Below are 22858 nucleotides of genomic sequence, written 5' to 3' on the forward strand. Positions count from 1 at the left end.
CAACCACTTCGGCCTCTCTCTCTCAAACAAAGCGGAAAGTTAGTCCGTCTCCCACAGCAAAAAAAAAAAAAATCCACCAAAGTTTATCAAAATGCCCGCCTACGAGTACTGCTGCAACTGCGGTGGCATGATTGTCATTAGCACCACCTGCAGCGCCTGCGGCCACAAGCAATGCAACAACTGCCCTGCTTCGTAAGGCGTAGGCGTTGACCTTTCGTCCCTCAAGAGTCCATTCCACCAAGACGAGCCTGCTCCTGTCGCTCATACATGGCAGGCGATCCGAGCCCAAGGTCCCATCTATGCTTGAGACTCTTTGCCCACGGGACACAACACGAACATGTTTCTTCTCAGCAATGTATTATGGCTCCTAGGGAATTTGATGAATTTCGCCGCGTTTGATATCCAGCTCACTTTTTTTTTCTGTTACCAAAGCCGATATCCAAGGCTGCGATACCCCCCCTCATCATAACCAAGCAACCGCGGTTTTGTTACGTCCTCCAGAGCGACTTTGTTTCACAACTTTATTATTCTTTTCTACGCCTCGTCTTTACTACATGTAACACCAGTATGGGGGGTTGCGGAATACGAAAGAGCAGGCGTTTGAGCATGGTAGGGGATGGAACAAGTGTTCCTATGTTCTCGCTTACAAGCAACAATGTTGACGGCGCTCCTTGCATCAGCAAGCGATTGGCAGGGAAAGAGGCGTTTTGCCAGTGAAGGTGTTGGATTTACAACGTTGCACTTGAAGTCTGTATTCTCTCTATTTTTTTTCCTCTGTCGGTTTTCGGCGCTGGGCACGCAAACGGGTCGCGGGACTTGTTTTGGATGATTTGTTCCATTTGTCAATGTCGACATGTACGACAAATGACCAACCGACGGAATTCCGAAGTAACTTGGTGTGTCGTCCAATGTTCTTAGTTAGAGTCAGGCAGGAAGAAAAAGAAAAGTTTTAATCCCTCAGATGATTAGACCCGGGTGATTGTTGCCCGTGCCGTGTCCCACGTAGTAGGTGGTATTCTGTTTTCAACCATCATCCTTCACTTGTACAGTTCCACACCATGACGGAAGCCTTGCGCAAACCACAATTTATGCTCACATACACAAACACGTACATAGTCCTCAAGCTTAATAGTCTCTCACCATGGTGATGGCCTGGCCCTCGGCCTCCCTCTGCTTCACCCGAAACCCCTGCTTCTCATAAAACGGCACAACCTTTGCATTGGACAAGCCGACGCCAATCCAGATGCCCTTGCACGCGGCCGCGCCATCCGCCATCCCAACCGGCCTCACGCTCTCGACAAAGGCCTCAATCAACCTCCTCCCCCACCCCTTGCCCTGCCACTCGCCCAGCAGGTCAATGTGCATGGTGGCCCTATAGCCCTCGGCCAGGAGACGCTCGTTGCCGTCCACCAGCAGCCAGTGGCCCGAGTAGGCCGTCTGCGCCAGCGCATCCTCGCAGAACCGCCCGTCGACCACCCAGTCCAGCCTGCGCGACGCGTCGACGCCGTCCGCCGGCGGGCCAATCTCCCCCGACGGCTCCAGCACGCCCGCCACGTACGCGTCGTACCCGGCCGCCAGGGCCTCCGCGTCCGCGCACCCGATGCAGTAGCCCACCGCGCGCCCGCCGCCGTCGTCCAGCACGAAGCACGTCCCCGGCGAGAGGTGCGTGTACGGGTGTGTCCAGATGTACGGCGCCAGGCGACGCAGGAGCTGGGACGTCGACACGTCCGCTGGCAGTGTTTCGCGGCACTAACATACCATGTGCCCGGTTAGTCCGCCTTTTGGGGGAGGTATATATATACGGTGCGGTTGCGGGACATACAATGTGTGCGGTGGCCGCAAAGTCAGACGCCCGGTACCGTCTTATAAATGCCATTCTTCTCGTTTCCGAAAAAAAGAAGGAAAGAAGAAGAAGAAGAGACTATGCTGCTCTGGCGATTTGAAACAGCTCAATGGCCGTTCTAGACAAGCTCCCGCTTGGATACTTGAGCAGCAAGCAAAGACAGAGGAAAGAAAAACTATTGACCAGACAGACAGTCCAATGGCCAGTCCCCCAGCTACTTACCTAGGTACTTAAGTAAGTTCCTTACTCTTGTGGCATGTATGTAGTACTCTGTAACCTGCCCCCAATTCCGCCTCCCCACGCTTCACTTACATAAAGTACACTTGGACAACATGATTGATTGATCCATCCACTCCAAACCCCCACGTTGCAACCCGTCGATTGTAATGCATGTACAATCCAACTAAAAAGACAACATTACACCCATGACGGATCTGGCCGAGGTCTCTGCCCCCCTCCACAAGTACCGAGTAAGTTACAATCACTACATTTCAAGTTCCTCGTGACAGGCAACACGCGGCAAATACAGCCAACGAACGAATTGGACAGCACGACAGACGTCTTCAGTAGATAACTGAACCCGACCTCAGCGTCCTACTATAAATATCTAACCTGTCTCGGCTCCATCACATCTCAGTCTTCATCATGGTCACATTCCAAATCCGCTTTTGCATGGTGCGCATGGCCCCTGTCTGTACATGTCCGAGATGCAGTACCAGTTTGCCTGCCCCAAACACCAACAGTCGTCGTCCTCGTTTTCACGGCCTCATCGCAGCCCCAACTGCATCCTTCCATCAAATTTTATCAATTGCTTATATGTGTACATATATGGGTTTTGCTTAATACACCAGGACTGTCCATCTTATTGTTTTCCTTACCCCCATAGGATCTTTATATGCGACTCGCAATATCCTCAAGTTAAATGTTGCGCCTTGTCCATTCTTCAAAGACCTTCCTGTTTTGTTCTTCCATTGCTGGGGCATTTTCCGACACCAGGAGAGTAGATCAAATACCAGCCTGATCCTCTAATTGCAGAAGACGTCCTGGTCGTTAAGATGCAACAGACGTCTCCAGAAAACAACAAAAAAAAATCGACAACGCAAGGGAAAAACACACAATTCACGTGGAATAAATATTTGAGACAAGAATTGAAGGTACATAGATAGAAAAGAAAGTAGAAGCAAAGAGAGGGCCAGATTCGGTCGCAAGACATTCGCTGTGTGCCGTTCATACATGCCTTCGTCCGAGTTGGGCTAAAACAAAATGAAAAAAGGCCGTCATTCGTATTACAAAGATTTTGTCCTGATAAGAGTTTGAACTCGAGATGGTCATGTACGTGACTCCTATAGCCGATGAACCTGGTATACATTTGTTATGTCGGAGTCATTGAAAATGCCACCGTTCAGGAGTAATAAATATATCAAAGAAGAGGAAGGAGAAGCAGTGTGGCGGAGAACAGGGTAGTTGCCCGAGTCGATTAATCAAGGTGATCAAATCATGCCTCCTGGTAGGCCGGCGCTCGGCATGGCAGAGTGTGGTATAGCTGGCCGGACCACTCTAGGAGGACTTTGTCGACTTTGGTGTGGATTCATGGGCATTCGGCCTCTGTAAGGCTCGGCAATAATATCTTTCTCTCCCACTCCGAAAACTCTGTTAGGAACATGATGCCCTAGGTTTTCGTCACTCGGTCTCGGAAAGATATTCTTGCGGCGAGGGTTAATAGGTGGCAAAGGCGGTGCTCCAGGGCCGCCGTGCAAGTTTGGAGTCGATGCCGCAGCGCCGAGCAAGCTGCCGTTGCGGCTTCTTGTAAATGCATGCACATCTGGTTGCTGAGGGGACTGCATGACTGGGAAGTGCTGCCTCCCGGGGGCTTCAAATCCGCCGACGCTATGGCTCGGACTCATAACTGGAGAAGGTCCAGTAGACATGTACGGAGACATACCAGAAGTCTCCATGGGCTGGCGTCTAATTTCTGGTCCAGGCGAGCCACTGAGCCCTCGCCGGCCATAGTGGTCCTCGTAGGTTGCAGCGCCGTTACGAAGCCCTGGGCCCCGACTATACGCGCGTCCACTGTTGCTGGTTTCAGAACCACTTCGGTCTCGCTCAGAGGCCGCCCGGGAACCGGCTCGAGATCGACTTCTATAGCTTTCGCCGTCTCGTGGATCTCGTGGCATGCGGTTGAAAATTGCAGGTGGTGGACCATTCTCGTATGACGTGATCCGGCTGTTAGGAGGAGGACGCTCCGGGTTGGGACTTGGCTTCTGTGAATGCCGCTGTTGTGTTTCCAGTTCTTTCATTTTCTGTAGTTCCCGGCGAGCTTGGCGGAAGGCTTTCAAGCCTACGTGAACATTTTCCTCCTTTCCAGGCAGTGCTGGCTCATTTGACTGGACAGAAACCTCACCGTTTCGTGGTTCCCCTCGGCTGCTCGAAGCCTTCCTTGGGGACGGTGATGTGGCGACTCGGCTGGGCTGGGGGCTGGGAGACTTGAGCGTCTTGCTGCGGCCACGCTCCTTATCGGACCTGTCCAGAAGCGATCCCCGGCTTGATTTTGACCGCAACATACCAAGACTGCCGGACTTGGACGCGCCCAGGTCCTTGTTGTGTTCTGGTTGAGGGGGGGTCGGCGGCGCGGAACGCTCATTATCCGATTCGACGTATGATGTCAGTCGTTCACGAACACGTTGAGCACGCTCGGCTAGATTTTGAGCAAATTCATCCTGCTCTACTGCGTTTGCAACGTCCGAAACACCATCATCATCCCTTACGGAGACGGCTTTGGTCTCTGTGACGCTCGGTTCTACTTCGTGGCTCGTCGAACCATACACAGACGAGGCGGTACTATCGTGTCGCAGGTGTTGTCGGACCATACCACTTAGACCTGCGTTGGGGCCCAATGTGGGAGAATCTTCCGGTGGTTCCGTCTTCGGTGCCGGTGAGAGAGAACCCCCATGCTCAGAGTCTTTGGGCGATGTCAACGATAAAGGAGTGGGAAGGGCAGATTTACGGAAAGCTGGATGGTCGTGATCACTTGGACGGTCAATTTTCAGCTGGGGGGCAGCAGAGGCTCGGATGTTCATGGACCCGTCGTCACTATCATCGAAGAATGTGCTGCCGCAGTTCTCGTTGAGTGTGGAGGTCTCAGAAGATGCAGCCTTTGGGGCGGACTTCTCTACTGACGGTCGCTGGGCGGATGATGACCGAGACCTGCCTGCCACAGAAGAGCCTGCTGACGCTGTAGTGTGTCGAGAGGTAGACGAGTCTCGTCCCTGCTGGAGTTGACGCTGTCGCTGTGTATACCGTGACTCATCATACTGCATTGCTGGTCGAGTGAAGACGCCCATTGCCGTCGCCTTACCACGATCATTGGGCTGGATAGCAAGAGGTGGATGCTCCTCGGTTTCACTAATGGGTGGGCTCAGGGGAGGGTTCCCCCCAAAAATAGGCTTTGTTTCTTGCCTCGGGAATTTGCTGCTTGAGTCGACAGGGCTCATTTGAGAGGAACTCATCGTAGAAGGGCTAAATGACCGTAGATTGGGTGCGCTCGCCTTGGACACGATAGGTCGACGGTCTGATACACGGTCGCCAAATGTTGCGATCGTAGGTGAAGGAACAATGGAGGCAGGGTCCGGGGTTCGCGAGCCGAAGGGTCGCTGTCGTGACAATGTATCCATCCGAGATAGAGCTGACGTTTGTTGGTCCTGCAGGTCTTGCGTTAACCCTTGCTCGTAGAGCCGGCGGGTTCGAGTAACGCTTCGCTCAAGGCCCGCCAAGTGGCTAGTAGATGAGCTTTCCTTAATTGATGATGGTTGGGAGGCGATTGAAGTTGCAGCTGTAGAGTTTCGAGCTCCCGAAGGAACAGACGAAGTCGTAGAGCTCGTTTCCCGGCGTCGACTGTAATTCAGCGTAGCTTCCGCGTCAAATGTGTCGTTTTTCTGGCTTTCTTCTAATGACTTGCGCTCCTTTTCTGCTTGTCGCCATTTCTGAAATGATGATTGTGCTACGTCGTCGTCGTAGAGTGCTCTACCAGTCATGCCAGCTTTAGAGCCCGCGGAAAGCTTGTAGATCTTTTGTCTGCCACCAAAAAGATTGTTCCCTTCCGTAGGTTTACTGCGGCCCATTATGCTACCTGTTGTTGAGGATGCATCATCGGACTGATACGAGTCAAAACGGCCCAATGGGGGCGCCTTTAGCGACTCTATTTCCGCAATATCATCGAGCCCGCCTGTGAAGACACCAAAGTCTGCTAGCCTTGATTGTCGCTTTGAGAAGAGAACACTGTCGTCGCTGGCCTTACCAAGCTTGCTATTCGGGTCGTCTTGTTCTCGAAGCATGGAGAAGCGAGCTGATAAACCTGTCATTAGGAGACTAGTCCGAAAGTCGTTATGAGATGGCAAAGCTGTGGAAAGATCGATCTCTGGTTTAGGTTCCTCGTCTTGCATTTTCTTCTTGCTAAACATGCGAAAGGGACCAGACGGCTCAGCATCTATTGACGGGCGGCCAACAATGGAATTGTCGTCCCTGCCCTTCTTCTTGGTTCGAAAGCGGTTCATTGTGGCGATGTGTTTGATGACTGCCTAATCGAATGAGAACGGGAAAATGCACCTTGAGACAAGGTATCGGGATTTCGACCACCAATGGGATATTTCTCGGTGCTTCAATTCATGAGAATGATAGCAATTGGGCAATCGGCAGGCTTGAATTCTCAGGGAAAGAGAGACGTAACCCTGTTGTAGTTGTTAGTTGATAAAATGTTCCTATACGCATGCATTTTTCAGAACTAGCAGTGTGTAACTAGAGACACAGTGTTGCATAAAATGTCGTCTGCGCTCAGGTGCAGACTGGCGAACGCAAGCCTTTGAGGCCGGCTGCTCTTATCAACATGCCACAGGGTGCTAGCTCTGAGCGTCGGCAAAAAGTCCAACATACCTAGAACAAAGGCTCGGGTTGTGAACTGAAACTCTGAACAAAGCAAGATGCGACGACGCTAGAGCGTGCTGCATCAATGCAACGAGAAGATGTTGCAGCCACGTCGGGTTCAATCGAGTTGGGCGTATCGCAATACGCGCTGTGGGTGAGAGAAGATGATGATCGGGTACACCAGGGAATTCTTGTCGACTCCAGCCAGGTGCAGAGGAATTCGCAATGCCGAGGTAGCGGCAGGTAACAGCCTCACAAAAAGGTGAGGTCGGCGTTTGGTGACGAAGACAAGACGGTAGAACAAGACGAGGAGGCCGACGTGTAAAGGCGTCTCGTGAGAATGGAGATGCCGAAATGGCAATAATTGGTGTTATCTTCTTGTAGGAGCGAACAACCGGTGTGTGGAGTCCCTCACGGCAGATGTTGACAAGGAGATTGTCTCAACTATCGGCACAGCCAGTCATCATTAGCAAGATGCGCCGGAAGGCTATACCAATGGAGATAAGATTGCAACGACGCCGTTCGAGTACAACAATTGGAAGTGGTCGATGCGGAAGGGTGATATTTCGTAGCTCCCGTTGCTGTTGTTTTGGAGCGGGCAATGTAGTATCAAATGGATTCACAGAGGAAGGGGAGGAAACGGAGAGATGACGGGGCAATTGAGATGAAAAATACCTTGCTCCTTACTGACCTGACGGGGAAGGGTACAAAGCAAAGCAGGGGAATTCAAGGCAGAGAAACCAGACAGCCAGAGAGGGACTTGGGAGGCAAACGTCCCAGCGCGACCAGGGTCTCAGAAATTGGCAAGCGGAGCGACGACGAGAGGCGACAGGCGGTTGACGGGGGAGGACGCGGACGGGCACGATACATAGGTTATGGGCACACGATTGACAGGGGGGGCGAGAACCGTGTGAGCTGCAGCTGCGAGCCGCGAGCTGTGAACTAGCGATGAGCCTGGTTGAGCCTGGCTGACGGGTGGCGGCCGTGCCCTCGTGCGGCGTGCCTGGTGGTACCTGAATAAAATCTGAGTTCAAAGGATGGGGTACCACCAATCTGGGCGGCCGGTCGACGCTAAGTTGCGTCGTATCAAATGCTCGTGGTGCTGGTGCAATCGGTTCCAACATTCGTGGTGGTGTGTGGATTGCGAAACTTTGACGTTGATGAATGAGATGTGCACGGAGTACGGGGTACCGAGAGGCTGGCTTTGGCAGCGACAAGGCTGCTTTTTCCTCTGCGCAGGTGATTGGCGGACATGTACCACATGCAGGCGACAGTCGAGCACAGTTGGGGGGAAGGAGCGGCCAGGCTGCATCCCGTAGGAGTCAACTCGGAACATGGAATGTTCGGGGAAATACCCAATGGTGAGAGGAACATTGAAAGACTGGGCCACGGACACTGAGCTGGCCCGCTCAATTGATGCTGCATACATACGGAGTACTATCTATCACTGTTGAAAGGTTAGAGGTTGGGACGAAACGTCCGAACCTGGGCCAGGTGCATCTGGTCCGGAGCCATCATGGATCTCGAGTCCGTGGACGCAGAGCAGACCTGGTCCGTAACATCGGATTTGGACACTCCGGCACATCAAATCGCAATTATGGCAGCGGGTTGCGTGGCAGTGATGGGTGCATGGAATATATTCAAATATCCCTATCAAACAAAACTCGAACACAGGGTTACATGAATTGACAGAGCTTGTGGACTTGTCCTTGTCCGCATCGACTTCCACCCATTCATTACAAGACAATAAGTGTATGAAGCCGAGTGCCCGCCTGGCTCGAATCTGCGACACGATGTGAGAGCTCCTGTTCTGACCTTGCATACACACACAACATTTTGATTCGTCCTCTGCACGTTGAGTGGCTTTTTTTTTTTTCTTTCTAGCAATTGGATTCGAGGCACAAGTATTGTTTACAATTTTATTCACTCCTGCTGTTACGAGTAATGGCCGACCAGCAACTTCAATGTTCCCTCCCCGGCTATTACTACATATCCGCCCATCGGCCCCTCTGCCCCTCCCATCTCCTTCCAGGTTCTTCCCCCTTGAGTGGCCCCGCGGTGGTTCCTGCTGCCCCTGTGGCCCCGCTCAGGCTGCAGATGCCCAATAGCCGGGCAGTGCCTGGGGAAGGTGGCTGCGGCGGCCACCAGACTTGAGACGACATCTGGACGAATAATCGCAAGCCCTGCCTGGGTGCCTTGCCGTAACTCGCTGGGCGTAATACACCAGACCTATCTAAGGTAGGCACTTACTCCGTGGTATGATGGACAATACCATACGAAAAGAAAAGAAAAAAACCTCATGATCCGAGCTTCCGCTCGTGACTGCCACAACTCTGCGAACGACTCATACTTTAGGTTACGCAGCTTACGAGATTGCAGTCTTCAGCCTCACCAATGGACGAGTCGCCGCTGGGTTGCTCGCAGGGGTCTTATGTCGAATGGGCCATCTCCATCCCTTTGAATGTGCGCAGGTCCAATTGGTGTAGCAGACCAGGATCCTAAGTAGCTAATGGTAAATGCTGATAAAAAAGATACATAAACTTACAAAGAAAGTATATAATATAATAAGTACCTAATATTTAAAGATATATATATATATATATAAGAATATACTAACTATTTACTAAAGTTTAACAGTACCTTTAGGTATTATACAAAGAGTAGGTCAAGTACATTAGTTGCACCTGCGCACATTCAAAGGGATAGTCGACTTGGAGGTCTTCAATGACAACTTTTGTCCGGCGCCGCCAGAGACGTGTATGTACGTAATGACCCCAAATATAATAATGTACTACAGCCTACTGCATATATGACGTGGTATTCGTGCGATAGGACGAAGCACATACCAATGGCCTGAGTCGGCCGGTGGCTTGTTGCTGCAGGTCCCAGCAGCAGTTGACTGATTATCGTCATGTTGCAACAATCCAGATGACCTCTTGTTTCACGAAAGGGAGTGCACGGACAAGACTCTTCTGTGCCTGCATGTGCACTTGAGCACGCAGAAACACCGAGTGTACTTGCCCATGTGCATATGGAGACGCGGTCCACTGTGCCGGCATGTACAAGGTTCCGAGGTATTTGTCAAGTACCTGGGTAGGGATGGCTTGTCCATTTTCCAGCCGTCCGATGTTGTCAACACCACACTTTTGCATTTCATTGGAAGCCTTGTCATGGTAATTAGTATTACGTCCGGCGGCACTCTGGTAGCACCACGGTAGTAACTCGCCCGTGCCAGGGTCGGTGCACACAGAATTTTGGTATTAGGAATGCGCTTTTGCAACGGTGGATGCTGCCTCAATTTCGAACCTCTTTATTGCTGGGCAGGAAACACTTGACACCTTCTCCACGGGTATGTGATCTACGTCAAACCCCATAAAATTCAAGCACGGAGTATCCTGGTTTTTATTCTGCTGCCAGGTGAGGGCCAGCAGGCTTGATATTGCAATTGCTAGAATTGCGGACATTGCCGTCACGATGGTTTCTTTTCGTATTCCCTTCGTAGCAACGACACGGGCGCTCCAAACGAATCAACTGATCCTGGACCCCAAATCTCACGACCTTGAATGCCACGTTCCCTCATAGGCTCGTTTATTGACCGAAATAAGCATCGGACGGCGCAAGGCCAAGACAGGATCATCTCACATCTTCTCCCCACTCCGTTTCCCCAGCCAGATCCTTCTTCTTACCGTTCTTTGGCATGCGCATGCGCCTGCGCTGTTGCTGTTGCCGCATAGCGCATCGAGTCACGAGATCCGTAAAGGGAACGATGGCGGCAGCTGGATTCCATCCGCCTGACACTTTCCGAAAGCCCATCATCATCATATTCTGCTGTCGAGGCTCCAGAGCTGCACAGCTCCATCGCACAGGATCCCGGCTGTGCTACTTTGGGGTGGCCAATATCGCCTCCGCAGTACGAGTACGGAGTGTGCGCGATAGTTATGCTAGTTATGCGACCGTCACAAGAAGCCAGCGTTTGCTTTATTTTGGCATCGGTGCATCCGTGTACTCGTCAATATCGATCCTTTTGTCTTGTCGCTCGTCCATGCCTGGCCTGACAATGTGCTTGGGTCCCCAAGAAGCTTCTTTGGGGAACAGGGCCGTTCAAAGTCACTACTGCAAGGCGACACCCACTGTGAAGGCATCCCATTATCAAAGATGGATGTTGGCAGCAGGCATGTTCCTTGAAACGGCCCAAGACCGTGTGATCGGAGTTTGAGTTGGTCTCTAGATCCATTTCGGAGCGCCGACTGGACGGTAGCAGTATTCGAAAACGGCCACTACCAGCTCGGCAACATTCAAGCATCGTTCTCTCGGAAGAGCCGTTCCCGCATGGACTACGTGATTAATGCCGTCTATTGCAGAGATCTCAGGCCCTACGGATACATGCTAATACTACCAAGATGTCTCCCGCGTGAGCGGCAAGATCCTCACTGCCACTGCTCCGTACTTTCACCGCAGAAGCAACAATTACAAGACCTCCACACTAATTTTATTCGGCAGAGACACGTTTGGTGAGATGGGGCATCACCTGCAAAGTGGTAGTAATTGCAAGGTGCTCAAGTCTTTAAGGGCCGTCTTGGCACGGCTAATTAGCCATGCAAACTTTCTTCCCTTGAACCGGAACACTGACCTGTGTCCCAATAATGGCGCCATGCAAACAGGACAAGAATGCTTTCGGCACCCCGGATGGCATGGAGCCAAGGACACCAAGAGCTGGGCAAACAGTGGCCCACCAGACATGCACAAAACACGGAGCAGTACGGAACATTGAAGCAATATGCAGGCTGAATGCCGTCGCACCAGGACCCAGCTAAGGGACCAGATGTTTCTCTTATGCATGCTAACCAGAGGAAACAAAAAAAGAAAATAGATTTTTTTTTCCAGGATGTAGCGTGTTTCTTTTGGCTTCTGATGGGGGCAGTTGTTTCACGATTGATGCTAGGCCTATCAGAAGAAAAAAAAGTGTTCAGCCGTTCCGAGACGGCGGCCCCTCGATGCGTTGGACCTGAGCCACTCTGTAATGATGGGAGGGAGGATTGGCTGTCACTGGTCCTCCATCCACGAGGCCGGGTCATATGGAAGGAGGGAAGGCCCCGCTTTCGGTTTTGCGGGCCAGGATCTCTGCTTTCCGCGCACCAATCATGGCGCTGTTCCTGACGCTTAACCGTTTTTGCACTACTACGGAGTATCAAGCTGCTCTTTCCCCTGAAAGACAGTGGATCAAAGCCAGGGGAAGGTGCTAGGGTGTGGAGGGAGGGCAATTCATTTACTGGCAAGACTTTCAGACGAACTTGCCCACCAGACTTTATTCTGTCATTCTGGTATCTCCACAGAGCCAGTTTCGCATGTACTAGTACATAAAGTACTAGTGCGTAGTATTACCATTCTGGCCGCGCTGTCGGGAACGGAGCGAAAGTTAACCATGTGTGGATTACGGAGATGCTTGATTGTATCAGCGTGAAGATGACTGCGCAGCTGCCGGGCGAGAACAGCTGCCTTGGATAACTGCTTTACTCATTGGGGGAACCACTCTGGTCGGTACAAACTCGTCCCGACGGCATCGTTGGTGTGTTTCGGTTTGACAAGTACACCAAGGCATTGCTACTGACATGGTTTGGTGTGTTGACTGAGCTATTGAGGCACTAGATTGGTGACAGTTGGCCGTCACTCCGTAAGCACTCTCCCCCTCACGTCAACGCTGTGGATCAGAATGGCAAAGAACCCGCAGCCTTGGCGAAAAACGATTAATATTTGGACTGGATATTGCAAGTCGTGCATCCTGGGAACACTCATTCCTACTATCCATTGTAATCCTCAATACATATCCCTTGCGAAAGAACACAACCCTGTTCAGAAAACTCGACGTCATGAGGTAAGGACAAGCGGGGGCTCTTGAAAGGCTATGGATCAGAGTTGGTACGGATCAATAACACTGGTGATAGAACTGGATGTTTATTGGGGACAGTTTTCTGTCCTTTGGTACAGACTGTAGGGTCGCGGAACGCTTCCAAGACGCCTCAGTATTCGGTAAAATGCAGTCCAAAGCGATAAAGCGCCCGGTACGGATGTCCCATTGCTTATCACAGTTCGACATCAAGATCAACAAGGGCCCTTAAAGCTGGTCAAGCACCTTCCCCTCAAGCTTGGTCACTACCATTGATGTACACGAACGAGCATCCAGGCAGAACTGGAAATGCCTCTGAGAGCAGCTGACGGCCTGGCCTTGCGGGCTTGAGGATCTAATGTTCCCGACACGACACAGTCCCCAGCATAAAGCCTTTTTTTACAGTGAGTTACTAATGCTTGGCAGGATCCAAAGTCAGTACATGTAGTCTCATTAACGCTGAATGTCGGCGCGGGGTTCAGCTGGCACTAGGTCAGTGTTGCATCAACTAAACCATCAAAACGCGATCCAAGAGTTGCGATTTCGCGACACGGCGAATGGGAAGCAGCTATGACGGATAATACTCCGCGCTCCGTCCATCGTGTCCAACAAGTACATACATTTGCTCAGCAACAGCCAGACCCGCCTGGTCCGACGCCTTGGGCACTATCTTCCAATCATTGTGGCCGATTCCGCCAAAAGGCTAAAATCCTGATGACTTCGCGCTAATGATGTAATTGAAACGCGACTCTACCAATGGCATGGGCGGCCTGGGAAATATAGTTGCATAAAGTTCGGACGAGCATGCGGGGTTCAAAGTTCCATTTCCAAGGCAAAGCAAAGCATATCGGGAATCGCCCAGGAGGTCAAGTCCATGAACTGCTGTCAATGTCGCCGTGCAGGCAGCTGGTAATAGGAATTAAAAGCAAAATAAATATAAAGGAAGTACATAATAGCCATTGCTGCTGTCAATGCTGGTTCAAACAGTTTACTTACTTAACATAATACAGGCTCTCTCTCTCTGCTGCTCCTGGCCCCGTCCACCCCTGCCATACATAAATCAAATGCTTGTCTACTGTGCATCTCGAACTCGGCAGCTGGCTTCTTTTACGGGTGCTTGGTGGGTCTCTTTTATAAAAACGCATGAGACGCAATCGTTGGCAGCATGTGTGGGCAATGGTCTCAAGGAAGGAAAGAAATGTGCTGGCAAAGGCTCAGAAACTTACTCGAGGTCGTGTGAACTCGTGTAAACCAACATACAATGCTTAGCTTCCAGCACCTCAGCATCATCATCTACAGTATCTCTCCTCTTCACTGGTCGACAAACCGCCCAGTTGATTATTCAAAGGCGCAGGGTTGACAATTGTGTGCTACCACAAACACAGATGTGTAACACGTCACGATGCATCATACATACCCAGGCAGACTGTGAGACACACATCCAGAACTTGAAAGGTTTAGCCTCTTTGTCATATTGGACAAGGTAAGAAAAGGCTGCGGTGGTACAATTAATGCAATTTGCTTGACGCAATTCCTTGGACTGGAAAATCCAAGGATTCAAACTAGTGTTGCACCGTATCACGGCTATCATCCATGATCCATCCGTCATCCCAAATTCCAGTCTAGCCCAGGACGAACTGGGCCCACTTGCTCTCTTGGCATTTTAGGAAAAAGCCATTCACCACCAAGAAAGATATGGGTAGTTATCCAACTCGTTACACAACACCAATCCGGCAAAAGAGACAATGTTTGTGTGCATTGAACCGAGAGCCGCCTTCGACCAGGCCGCTGCATGCCTGTGTTGGTGAAGCCCAACACGAAGTCGATTTCTGGCCATGTTGCCCTGCAATAGAAGTGCCTTGCCACTCGAAAAAGCGAGTCATGCCAAGTTCTAGATCTCCTTTTATTCATCTGTTGCCATAAGGTGCCATATCTATTTGGACCCGGGAGGACAACCTGGAAACACGGAAAACTCGAAATACCATGCTGCATGTCATCATCGTCGGGGCCGGTATATCCGGACTGACTTGCGCTATTACGCTGGCCAAATACACGCACGTTCAAGTGACCGTTTTGGAACGAGCAGCTGTCATGGACAAGGTGAGCTGGTTGCAGACTCTTCCTCAACAGTCTATATCTCGGGACGAGCAAAAGCCCATAATAGGCTCTGCTTGATAGTAGCACAGCGCGCTAACTCCATCACAGGCCGGAAACGGTATCCAAGTGCCGTGTAATGCTGCCCACGCGATGCGATGTCTCGGCCTGTTGGATAAACTTCTTGTCAAAACGAACGGGCCGGCAACGGCGTTTCTGAACCTCAAGTACGACGATGGCGAGATACTTTTACACAAAGATCTGACTCGGTGCGAGGAGCTCTACGGTGCACCGTGGCTGTACGTTTGCCTTGCCTTTTGAATATCCTGTCCATGAATATCATGTCGTGTTGGGTGGCGGCTCCTGGTCCGGCATTCCTTTTGCTCATGCCACTACGTGTAGGTTGATCCATCGAGCGGACTACATGACGGTGCTCCTCGACGAAGCCCGCAGGGTAGGAGTCCGGATCCGGCTCGGCTGCGATGTTGACGGCGTCGACTTCGACACGCCATCTGTCAAGCTTCAAAACGGACATGTCTACCAGGCCGATGTCGTAGTCGGCTGCGACGGTACGATCCGCCTGCTCTACACATTGCCGCCACCCGTACTGACACGACGCAGGAATCAACTCCACCATCCGCTCCATCATGCACCCGTCGACACAGCCCGTCCCAACAGGCGAATACGCCTACCGCGCGCTCTTCACCCGCTCGCAACTCTCCTCCCCATCCTTCCAGCATCTCCTCTCCACCGCCGGCATCTCCCGCTGCTGGATGGGGCCCCTCGCCAACGCCGTCTTCTACCCGCTCCAGGAGGGCACCCTCTTCAACCTGGTCATCGCCATTGCCGACCCAAACTTCAACAGCAACACCTGTGACGAGCAGGCCCTGCTTCCCTCTGTGCGAGCCCGGCTCTCCGGCTGGGACCCGACGCTGCTCGAGATGCTCGACGCGGCAAGCCACCTCGTCCGCTTCCCGCTCTACCAAGTCGACAAGCTGCCGTTCTGGTCCAAGGGCTGCGTCACGCTCACGGGGGACGCCGCTCACGCCATGCCCCCTCACCTGGCGCAGGGCGCGGCAACAGGCGTCGAGGACGGCTTCATCCTGGGCACTCTGCTCGGCCGGTCGTCCCAGCAGGCGTCGGGGCCGGCGCGGCGCGCGCAGCTACGGGCCGTGCTGCGTGCCTACGAGGGGCTGCAGCACGACAGGACGGCGCAGATTGTCTCCGGGTCCCGGTTCACGGGGATGCTGGACCACTTGCCGCAGGGCCCGGACCAGAGGGCCAGAGATGCCGAGTTTGCCATGTATGACCCCGAGAAGACGGTGAGCGCCATGCCGTGGATCGACGCGCGCACCAATAGAAAGTTGCTCGGGAGGAAGGTGGACGAGGTTGCCGAGGGCGAGGTTGCGCGGCTGCTTGCCGCGGGGGAATTCGCTGACCGTGGAACGAAATTATAGTAGTTGGGTCACATAACGAGTCGTCTTGTTGTGTGGTTCAGTCGGTGAATCAAGTGTGTGCCACTGACTGACGACAGGAAAAGATATAGCATGGCGTATGACAGGGAATCAATTGCATCGTATTCAACATTTATATTACTACTCGCCTCCCCCTTTCTACTCTTCATCGTACAAGTCTATCTCCTCTGAATGTAGGCGAGAAATATGTCGAACCTCCGAATAAAACGTGATTAAGAACAAAGTGCATGCCCTCTATGCGCAATAACAAGTATAAATGAAAATGAAATCAAATGACATCCATCTGGAGGCGTGCTACCCAGGATGGTGGGAATATACGACAGATGTGTCTCGGTCTCTATTTTCCAAATGACGGTGATGCATCTCGAAATTCTATGCAAAAAGGAAAAAGTAGTCTGCGGCGCTACTATAGTCTTTGTACGTGGGAATGTAGAAAATAATGTACTGTTGATAGGGGAATAAAAATTCGGGCTGAAATCGAGCGTGTAATTTACTCCTTCTTCGCCTTCTTACCACCGAGCTTGTTCTTGGGTACACGAGCGAGCCAATACACAAACAGGGCGGCGCCTATGTTGAAAATGACAAAGACCCAGAGCAGACCAAAGTTGCGCCAGCGATCGCTGTAGTTGCTGCTGACGCCGGCGAGGAAAACATTGGTGTCGCTGATGGTGCAAAACTCGCAGGTCGATGTGGTGTTGGGGTTCGTGAGCTCGCCGCCAAAGACCTTGATGTAGTCCTCCATGTACTGCCAGCAGGTCTGGTTGGAGGGAGGCTCGAAACTGAGCAGTTCGTTGGCTGCGCAGATTACTTTGGTGTTGGCTACGCCTGTAGATAACATGCCTGACACGAGGTATGTAAACGGTGAAACGCGGTCTATCCCTGAGAGTTAGCGTGTCTGTAGATAGTATTGAGTGGGACATGGCGTAATGATGGGCGACTTACACATGAAGATCCAGAATCGTGGCAGGGTTTCCGGAGTGGCGAGGACACCGCAGAAAATCAAGCAAAGCGTAAACAGCAAATTGGCCAGATTGCCACCAGCCTCGGCAGTCTCAAATCCGGCAACAATAAAGGTCGAAAAGGTACCAGTGAAGAGCATAAACATGAGCAGAAAGAGGAACATGAGGGCACCACGCTCGGCCACGGCATCCGTAGGAATGGCGTTGCGGTAAAGACCAATAGGGTAGTACCAGCAGAAGTACATGATGACGGCCATCAAGGAGTTCCAAGGAAGTTCGACAATGATTTGAGAAAGCATAAAGACCTTCCAAGAGTAGACCTTGGATGGACGTTCACGAGCCTCGTACAAAGATCGTTGAATGATAAACTGGGGCATAGACTGCTGCACTATTTGACCAAATACGGTGAGGAGCTGGAAAATGGCAAACATCTGGTTCTGAAGGCCTTGTTTACTGTTAGGGGCCTTGAAGAAGATAAAGCCGATGAATAGGGCGACGAGAGTGCAAAGAGCAGTCTTGGCATAGATGTATACAGGTGTTCGCCAGTACTGTTGAAAGACCCGATAGATATTCTCCTTGAGCTGGACCATGAAAGGGGCGGCAAATTCGCGGTAGCTGCCTGGATCCTCTTCAATAGCGTTGACCGGGCTGCTGCCCTGCTTCTCTGCCTTGATTGTTTCGAGTTCATTTTGAACAGATTTATACTCGGGGCTGTCCCGCCACGTTTGAAACCAGTCAATGTCCGTGGTTGATCCGGGAGCGGCGCCAATGACTTCCAACATCCACTCCGCAGGGTTCGCTTCCTCGGGGCAAGGGTGTCCGCCGTTGCGTTCAAAGTAGCTCGTCATTGTCTTGGAGTTTTCGCCGATATCGCCAAAGTACACTGTCTTTCCACCCTTGGCCAAGAAGAGCAGTCGGTCAAATCGCTGGAACAGCATGGCTGAAGGCTGATGGATGGTACAAAGAACAGCTTGGCCAGCCTTGGTCAGCTTCTCCAGAAGATCAAGAATGGCCCATGAGGTTTGGGAATCCAGACCAGAAGTAGGTTCGTCGACGAAGAGTAACAGGGGAGGCTTGGCAGCAAGTTCGACGCCAATGGTAAGACGCTTACGCTGTTCGACGTTGAGACCTTCGCCTGGAACACCAACGACAGCATCGGCATACTCAGTCATATCCAGTAGCTTAATAACTTCCTCAACATAAGCCAGTTTTTCCTTCTTAGGGACGTGGGCCGGTTGACGAAGAAGAGCACTGAAGTTCAGTGCCTCGCGGACAGTAGTAGTCTGCAAGTGCAAATCCTGCTGCTGAACGTAGCCAGTCTTGCGCTGGAAGGACATATCGCGAGGCCGTCCATCCACAAGCATCTCTCCAGTAATAACACCCATGGAGGTTCTATCCGCTAAACAATCCAGAAGAGTAGTCTTACCGGCACCGGACACACCCATAAGCGCGGTTAGAGTACCAGGCTTGACCCATCCATCCACGTGGTCTAGAATTTTTCGAGTCTCGCTCTTGATCTTGACCTCGTAGCAAACATCATGCCACTGGAAAACGGACGTTTGCTGTTGGAGAATACCACCCTCCTTGCTCTGTCCGCGGCTTCTCTCGGCGGTGACGATTGGGCCAATGTTGGCCATGGCAGCTTCTGGGTCGTTGTGTCGCTTCTCAGCTTCTGCAGCCGCAGCCGGCTTGTGTCCTCGACGATAAACTAGAACTTCACCCTTAGATTTCTTCTCGGAAACGAGCTCAGCAGCAACCATGTAGCAGATAAGGAAGAACACAGTGAAAGCTATGACGATGCCAAAATTGCGCCAGCGATGATTCCAAGCATAGTCAAAGTTAGAGCTGGTGTAGGCGTCTCCGTTGACGTTTGGATTTCCAGCAACAGCGCCAACCTGGGAACAGATCTGGTTTTCGGGGCCCACATTGGCGTATTTTGTGAGAAACTGGGCGGCCCCAGCGAAAGGCGCCTTGGAGGTCGGCACATACTCCGTGCACTTGAACTCGCGATCATGGAATTCGTTGACCATAAGAGCCTCAAACGCATAGCCGAGAGGGTCGATGTAGCTCAACCAGCGGCACCATCCGAGCATATACTGCTTTGGCAGGACAAATCCAGTGAAAATAACGAGGTCGAGAATGAGAATCGCCGCAGGTACCAGCGCCTGAAACAGGGTTCGGGAGGCAGAAGCAATCGTTCGGAAGATCATAGACATCACCATGACCGTTGAGAAGCTTATTAGCAAGAAGAAAAAGAAGGGGCCAGGTTCTCGCCGTAGATTGGTCATGAAGTAGAGTGTTATGTTAAAAATGATTGAGTTTGCAATCTTGTACGGCATATCGCAAAGCATGGAAGCGATTGCTTCGGCTGAGGGGTGATAGAGCGCATAACGAGCGTGTTTCTCGACAATTGGCCGTTGTGCGTAAAGGGTAAGGATCTTTATATTTTCAAGTCAGTTTATCATTTTACTTCATTTTGAGTTCATAGCGGAGGGCTAATGGATTTTTTTTTCTGACCTCGAGAGCAGATGCAAAAGCATTCATCAGACATGCGAAGAAGAGCAAGGCGCCACGTTGGAAGAAACTGGACGAGGTATCATCCAGGTTGTAGAAAACACTGCCAATAATAAGAGACATGATGAAATTTCCAATAAGAGCACCAATAGTTAAACTTGGATCGCCAACAAGGCGCTTCCAACCACGCCACAAACAGAGCTTGATCTGTTGGGTATAGGAGAGAGTAAAGGGCGACTTCTTACGCTGACCTTTGGCTTGTTGTGCGCGCTTGGCGGCACGGAAAGCCTCTGCGTCAGGGCCTCCCACGGGGTGTGCTTCCTTGTACTCTTCGATTTCCACCTGTAGAGCCCTGTATTCGGCACTGTTCTTCCAGGCAGTAGCAAACTCATCCGGCGTGCGAGGTGCCTTGCCTTCAAATCCGGGACGGACAATGCGTTCTAGAGATGAAGTCATGGAGGTGAGGAAGTCGGGAGTAGTCTGACGGGCAGGACATTCAAAGCCCAAGTTGATAAAGTATTGTTTTGCCTCATCGGCCCGCCCAAAGAAGATCTGTCGACCCTCATATAAGACAGCAGCCTTGTCAAAAAAGTCATAGGCCGTCTGAGGCGCCTGGTAGATGGAGACACAAGCTGTGCTATTAAACAGCTCAGTTTGCAGACGGAGGGTGCGACAGAACTCGATAGCATTAGCGGAGTCAAGTCCTCGAGTCGAATTGTCCCAGCATTGCAGAGGAGCGCCAGACAGGGCAGCCTCGGAGATGGTCACACGCTTTCGCTCACCCCCAGATACACCACGGATAAACTCGTTACCGACACGAGTGTTCATGGTATGCGATATGCCAAACATAGCCATAACAACATCGCGTAGATGGTTGGCGAAATGATTCTTGTGGAGTCCTTCGGGTAGATGTCGAGGTTGACGGGCCCGTGCGGCGAAGGTGAGGGTATCGCCAACAGACAATTGGGGGAAGTGGACATCAACTTCTGCGGTGTAGATTGCCTCGCCGCGATGTCTGGTGTGCATTTCCTTGGCTGAGATGCCTACATCGCAATGGTTAGCCACAATAAGTCTTTCACTGGGGGTGTGCAAACAGGTTGGAAGGGTTGTGCGATGTGGCTGGGCTGAGGCGGCATCTTCCGATGCCATGTTCCACATATGGAACACCCCGGCCCTTATTCCCACGTTATTTCTGGGCGGGTGCAACACGGTCGCAGATCTGATCCGTGGGTTTTGCCAGCACAGACGGCAAATTCCGCTGTGCATCCAATCAACCCCAGTCACTGTCCCGGTTTGTATATTTGTACATTTCCGTGCAAGGCCATTGGCTTTTCTGCTTTGATTTGTTTTGCTTTGCTTTGCTTACCTTGATAATTGAAATAAGACCCGTCTCCAACAAAGATGCCGTTCATCTCACCAGCGATAGTCTTGAGAAAGGTAGAGCAGCCAGATCCTGGGGGTCCCAGGACCACGAGCATCTCCCCCTTACGAACCAAGCCATCGAAATTGCGTAGAATGTCGATGCGCTGCTTGCCGCTACCAGCTAGCTGGCGAGCAGCACCGGCCGCCGACAACCAGACGTTGGCAACGTCTTTTTGGTAGTCGGTCGCGGCGCCGAAACCATGAACATTAAGGTTCTGGAAGCAGACGCCGGAGGAACGGAATGATTTACCGTCCTGCGACACGAGTTCAACAATGGCCTTTGCCCACTCCCTGCTACTGAACTTGGGCGAATTTGGATTTAAAGGAGAGTCCTCCTTGGCGAAGAAAGGGTTCTGTCCGGGAGCGGCAGCTGCAGAGGTTCGCGAGTAGGATCGTGCAAGAGCCTGGACAGCGGATGAGCGACGAACCATTTCTGCCTTGATATCGTCGTCCTCTTTGCCCAGAGATGTGGCAGATGATGCCCCCTTCTCATCATTGTGGCCCTCGGTTATGGAAGTTGCCTCGGTCTTGGTCGGATCGTTGTTGACGGCGGCCACGCCTTCGTCCTCGTGGGTTGGTCTTGGAGTAGAGAGAGGGACGCCATCCCTATTCGCCGTGGCGTCGTAGTTTGCGTTCATGCCATACATGGCGGCGACAGCAACGGCACACTCAGCAACAACTCGGCCGTTTCGATCACCGCGTTGGCAAATAATGTCGAACCAAGTGCACTGCTGTTTGCTGTTTACTCTCCGCCGGTGATGGACAGGCGTTGCGATTGTTGGCCCCGAATGCTGGCAACGTCTCTGCCAAGGGGAGATATCAAGACCTCAAGTAAATCAAAAGCCAACGGTCCACAAGCGGACAAGGCGAGGGCGAGGGCGAGGGGGATGTGGACGTTTTAAAAACAACACTGGGGAAGGAACGATGGGCTAAAGCGGCGCGAGCTGACATGGACTGGGGTGTATCTTCTTGGCTGTGTGGCCCACGAGTTTAAAAAGAAAGAAGGCGAAAACACTAGCCCCCTGGCCAAGAACGATTCTCCGATGCCCAGAAACGATGTTGGACACCAACTGCGGACTGCGGACTGCGAGCTGTGGACTGTGGACACATATCTTTGACAGACGGACCAGCGGCCACCCCGAACCCAAACGACGGTGGACTTTGTGGATTGGAGGGCGCGGACGTGAGCAAGCTATGGTCAAAACAAAGCATTTGATTTCAAACTCAAAACAGCAGGGCACACAGCCATAGTACGGGGACTGCAGCACCAGGGCGACGGATGACTAGTATCTGGAAATTTCAGCCTACGTGTCTTAGGGGCGCAAATTCCCTCCATTTTGCTCAAGGGCCCTTGCAAACCCCATATGCGCCCCATCCGTGATACGGTTTGCTATTGTACATACGTACGGCGGACAGTCATACAACAAGAGGGGCGGCGAGCCAGCAATCAATCCGTTACCATCCTGTTGCCATCTGGTTGCCGGTCGGGCTTGCTGAGGAGCCGACGAGCTGCATACCTGGGTACTGCTTTAGTCGGGTCGACTGGTATTCATTGCTGGCAGCGCGACGAACAAAGTCAAAGCATGTCCGTATTAGCGCTGATGGTGGAGACTACGGCGGAAGGTGGAGAAGCCGGTGCGCATCACTCGAGGCCAAATTGTCCATCTCATCTCGAAGCCGTCGAAGCACTCTCGAGGCGAGGCGAGGCGTGTCGGGGAGGCGTTGAGGCGGTTTGGGCGGTTGGCGGTTG

General features: G+C 52.0%; 4 protein-coding genes across 4 annotated transcripts; 1 reads left to right on the forward strand and 3 right to left on the reverse strand.

The window, feature by feature from the left end:
- Window positions 1-1125: 1125 nt before the first annotated feature.
- On the reverse strand, window positions 1126-1876 carry G6M90_00g040570 (uncharacterized protein; the record flags this gene model as incomplete). The annotated part of the gene is made up of 2 exons (XM_014691919.1): window positions 1126-1749; window positions 1823-1876. The coding sequence occupies 2 exons, from the start codon at window positions 1874-1876 to the stop codon at window positions 1126-1128; spliced, it is 678 nt and encodes a 225-aa protein (XP_014547405.1).
- Window positions 1877-3333: 1457 nt separating this feature from the next.
- On the reverse strand, window positions 3334-6393 carry G6M90_00g040580 (uncharacterized protein; the record flags this gene model as incomplete). The annotated part of the gene is made up of 1 exon (XM_014691920.1): window positions 3334-6393. One exon carries the CDS (start codon window positions 6391-6393, stop codon window positions 3334-3336), a length of 3060 nt encoding a protein of 1019 aa, XP_014547406.1.
- Window positions 6394-14627: 8234 nt separating this feature from the next.
- On the forward strand, window positions 14628-16195 carry OpS4_0 (FAD-dependent monooxygenase OpS4; the record flags this gene model as incomplete). The annotated part of the gene is made up of 4 exons (XM_014691921.1): window positions 14628-14744; window positions 14850-15037; window positions 15141-15307; window positions 15360-16195. 4 exons carry the CDS (start codon window positions 14628-14630, stop codon window positions 16193-16195), a joined length of 1308 nt encoding a protein of 435 aa, XP_014547407.1.
- A 508-nt stretch (window positions 16196-16703) lies between these two features.
- Window positions 16704-21755, reverse strand: ZRA1_0 (ZEB2-regulated ABC transporter 1; the record flags this gene model as incomplete). Its single annotated transcript, XM_014691922.1, has 4 exons — window positions 16704-17086; window positions 17156-19610; window positions 19690-20729; window positions 21053-21755. The coding sequence occupies 4 exons, from the start codon at window positions 21753-21755 to the stop codon at window positions 16704-16706; spliced, it is 4581 nt and encodes a 1526-aa protein (XP_014547408.1).
- Window positions 21756-22858: the final 1103 nt, after the last annotated feature.

This window comes from Metarhizium brunneum, chromosome 2, assembly GCF_013426205.1.
Source record: "Metarhizium brunneum chromosome 2, complete sequence".
NCBI lineage: Eukaryota > Fungi > Ascomycota > Sordariomycetes > Hypocreales > Clavicipitaceae > Metarhizium > Metarhizium brunneum.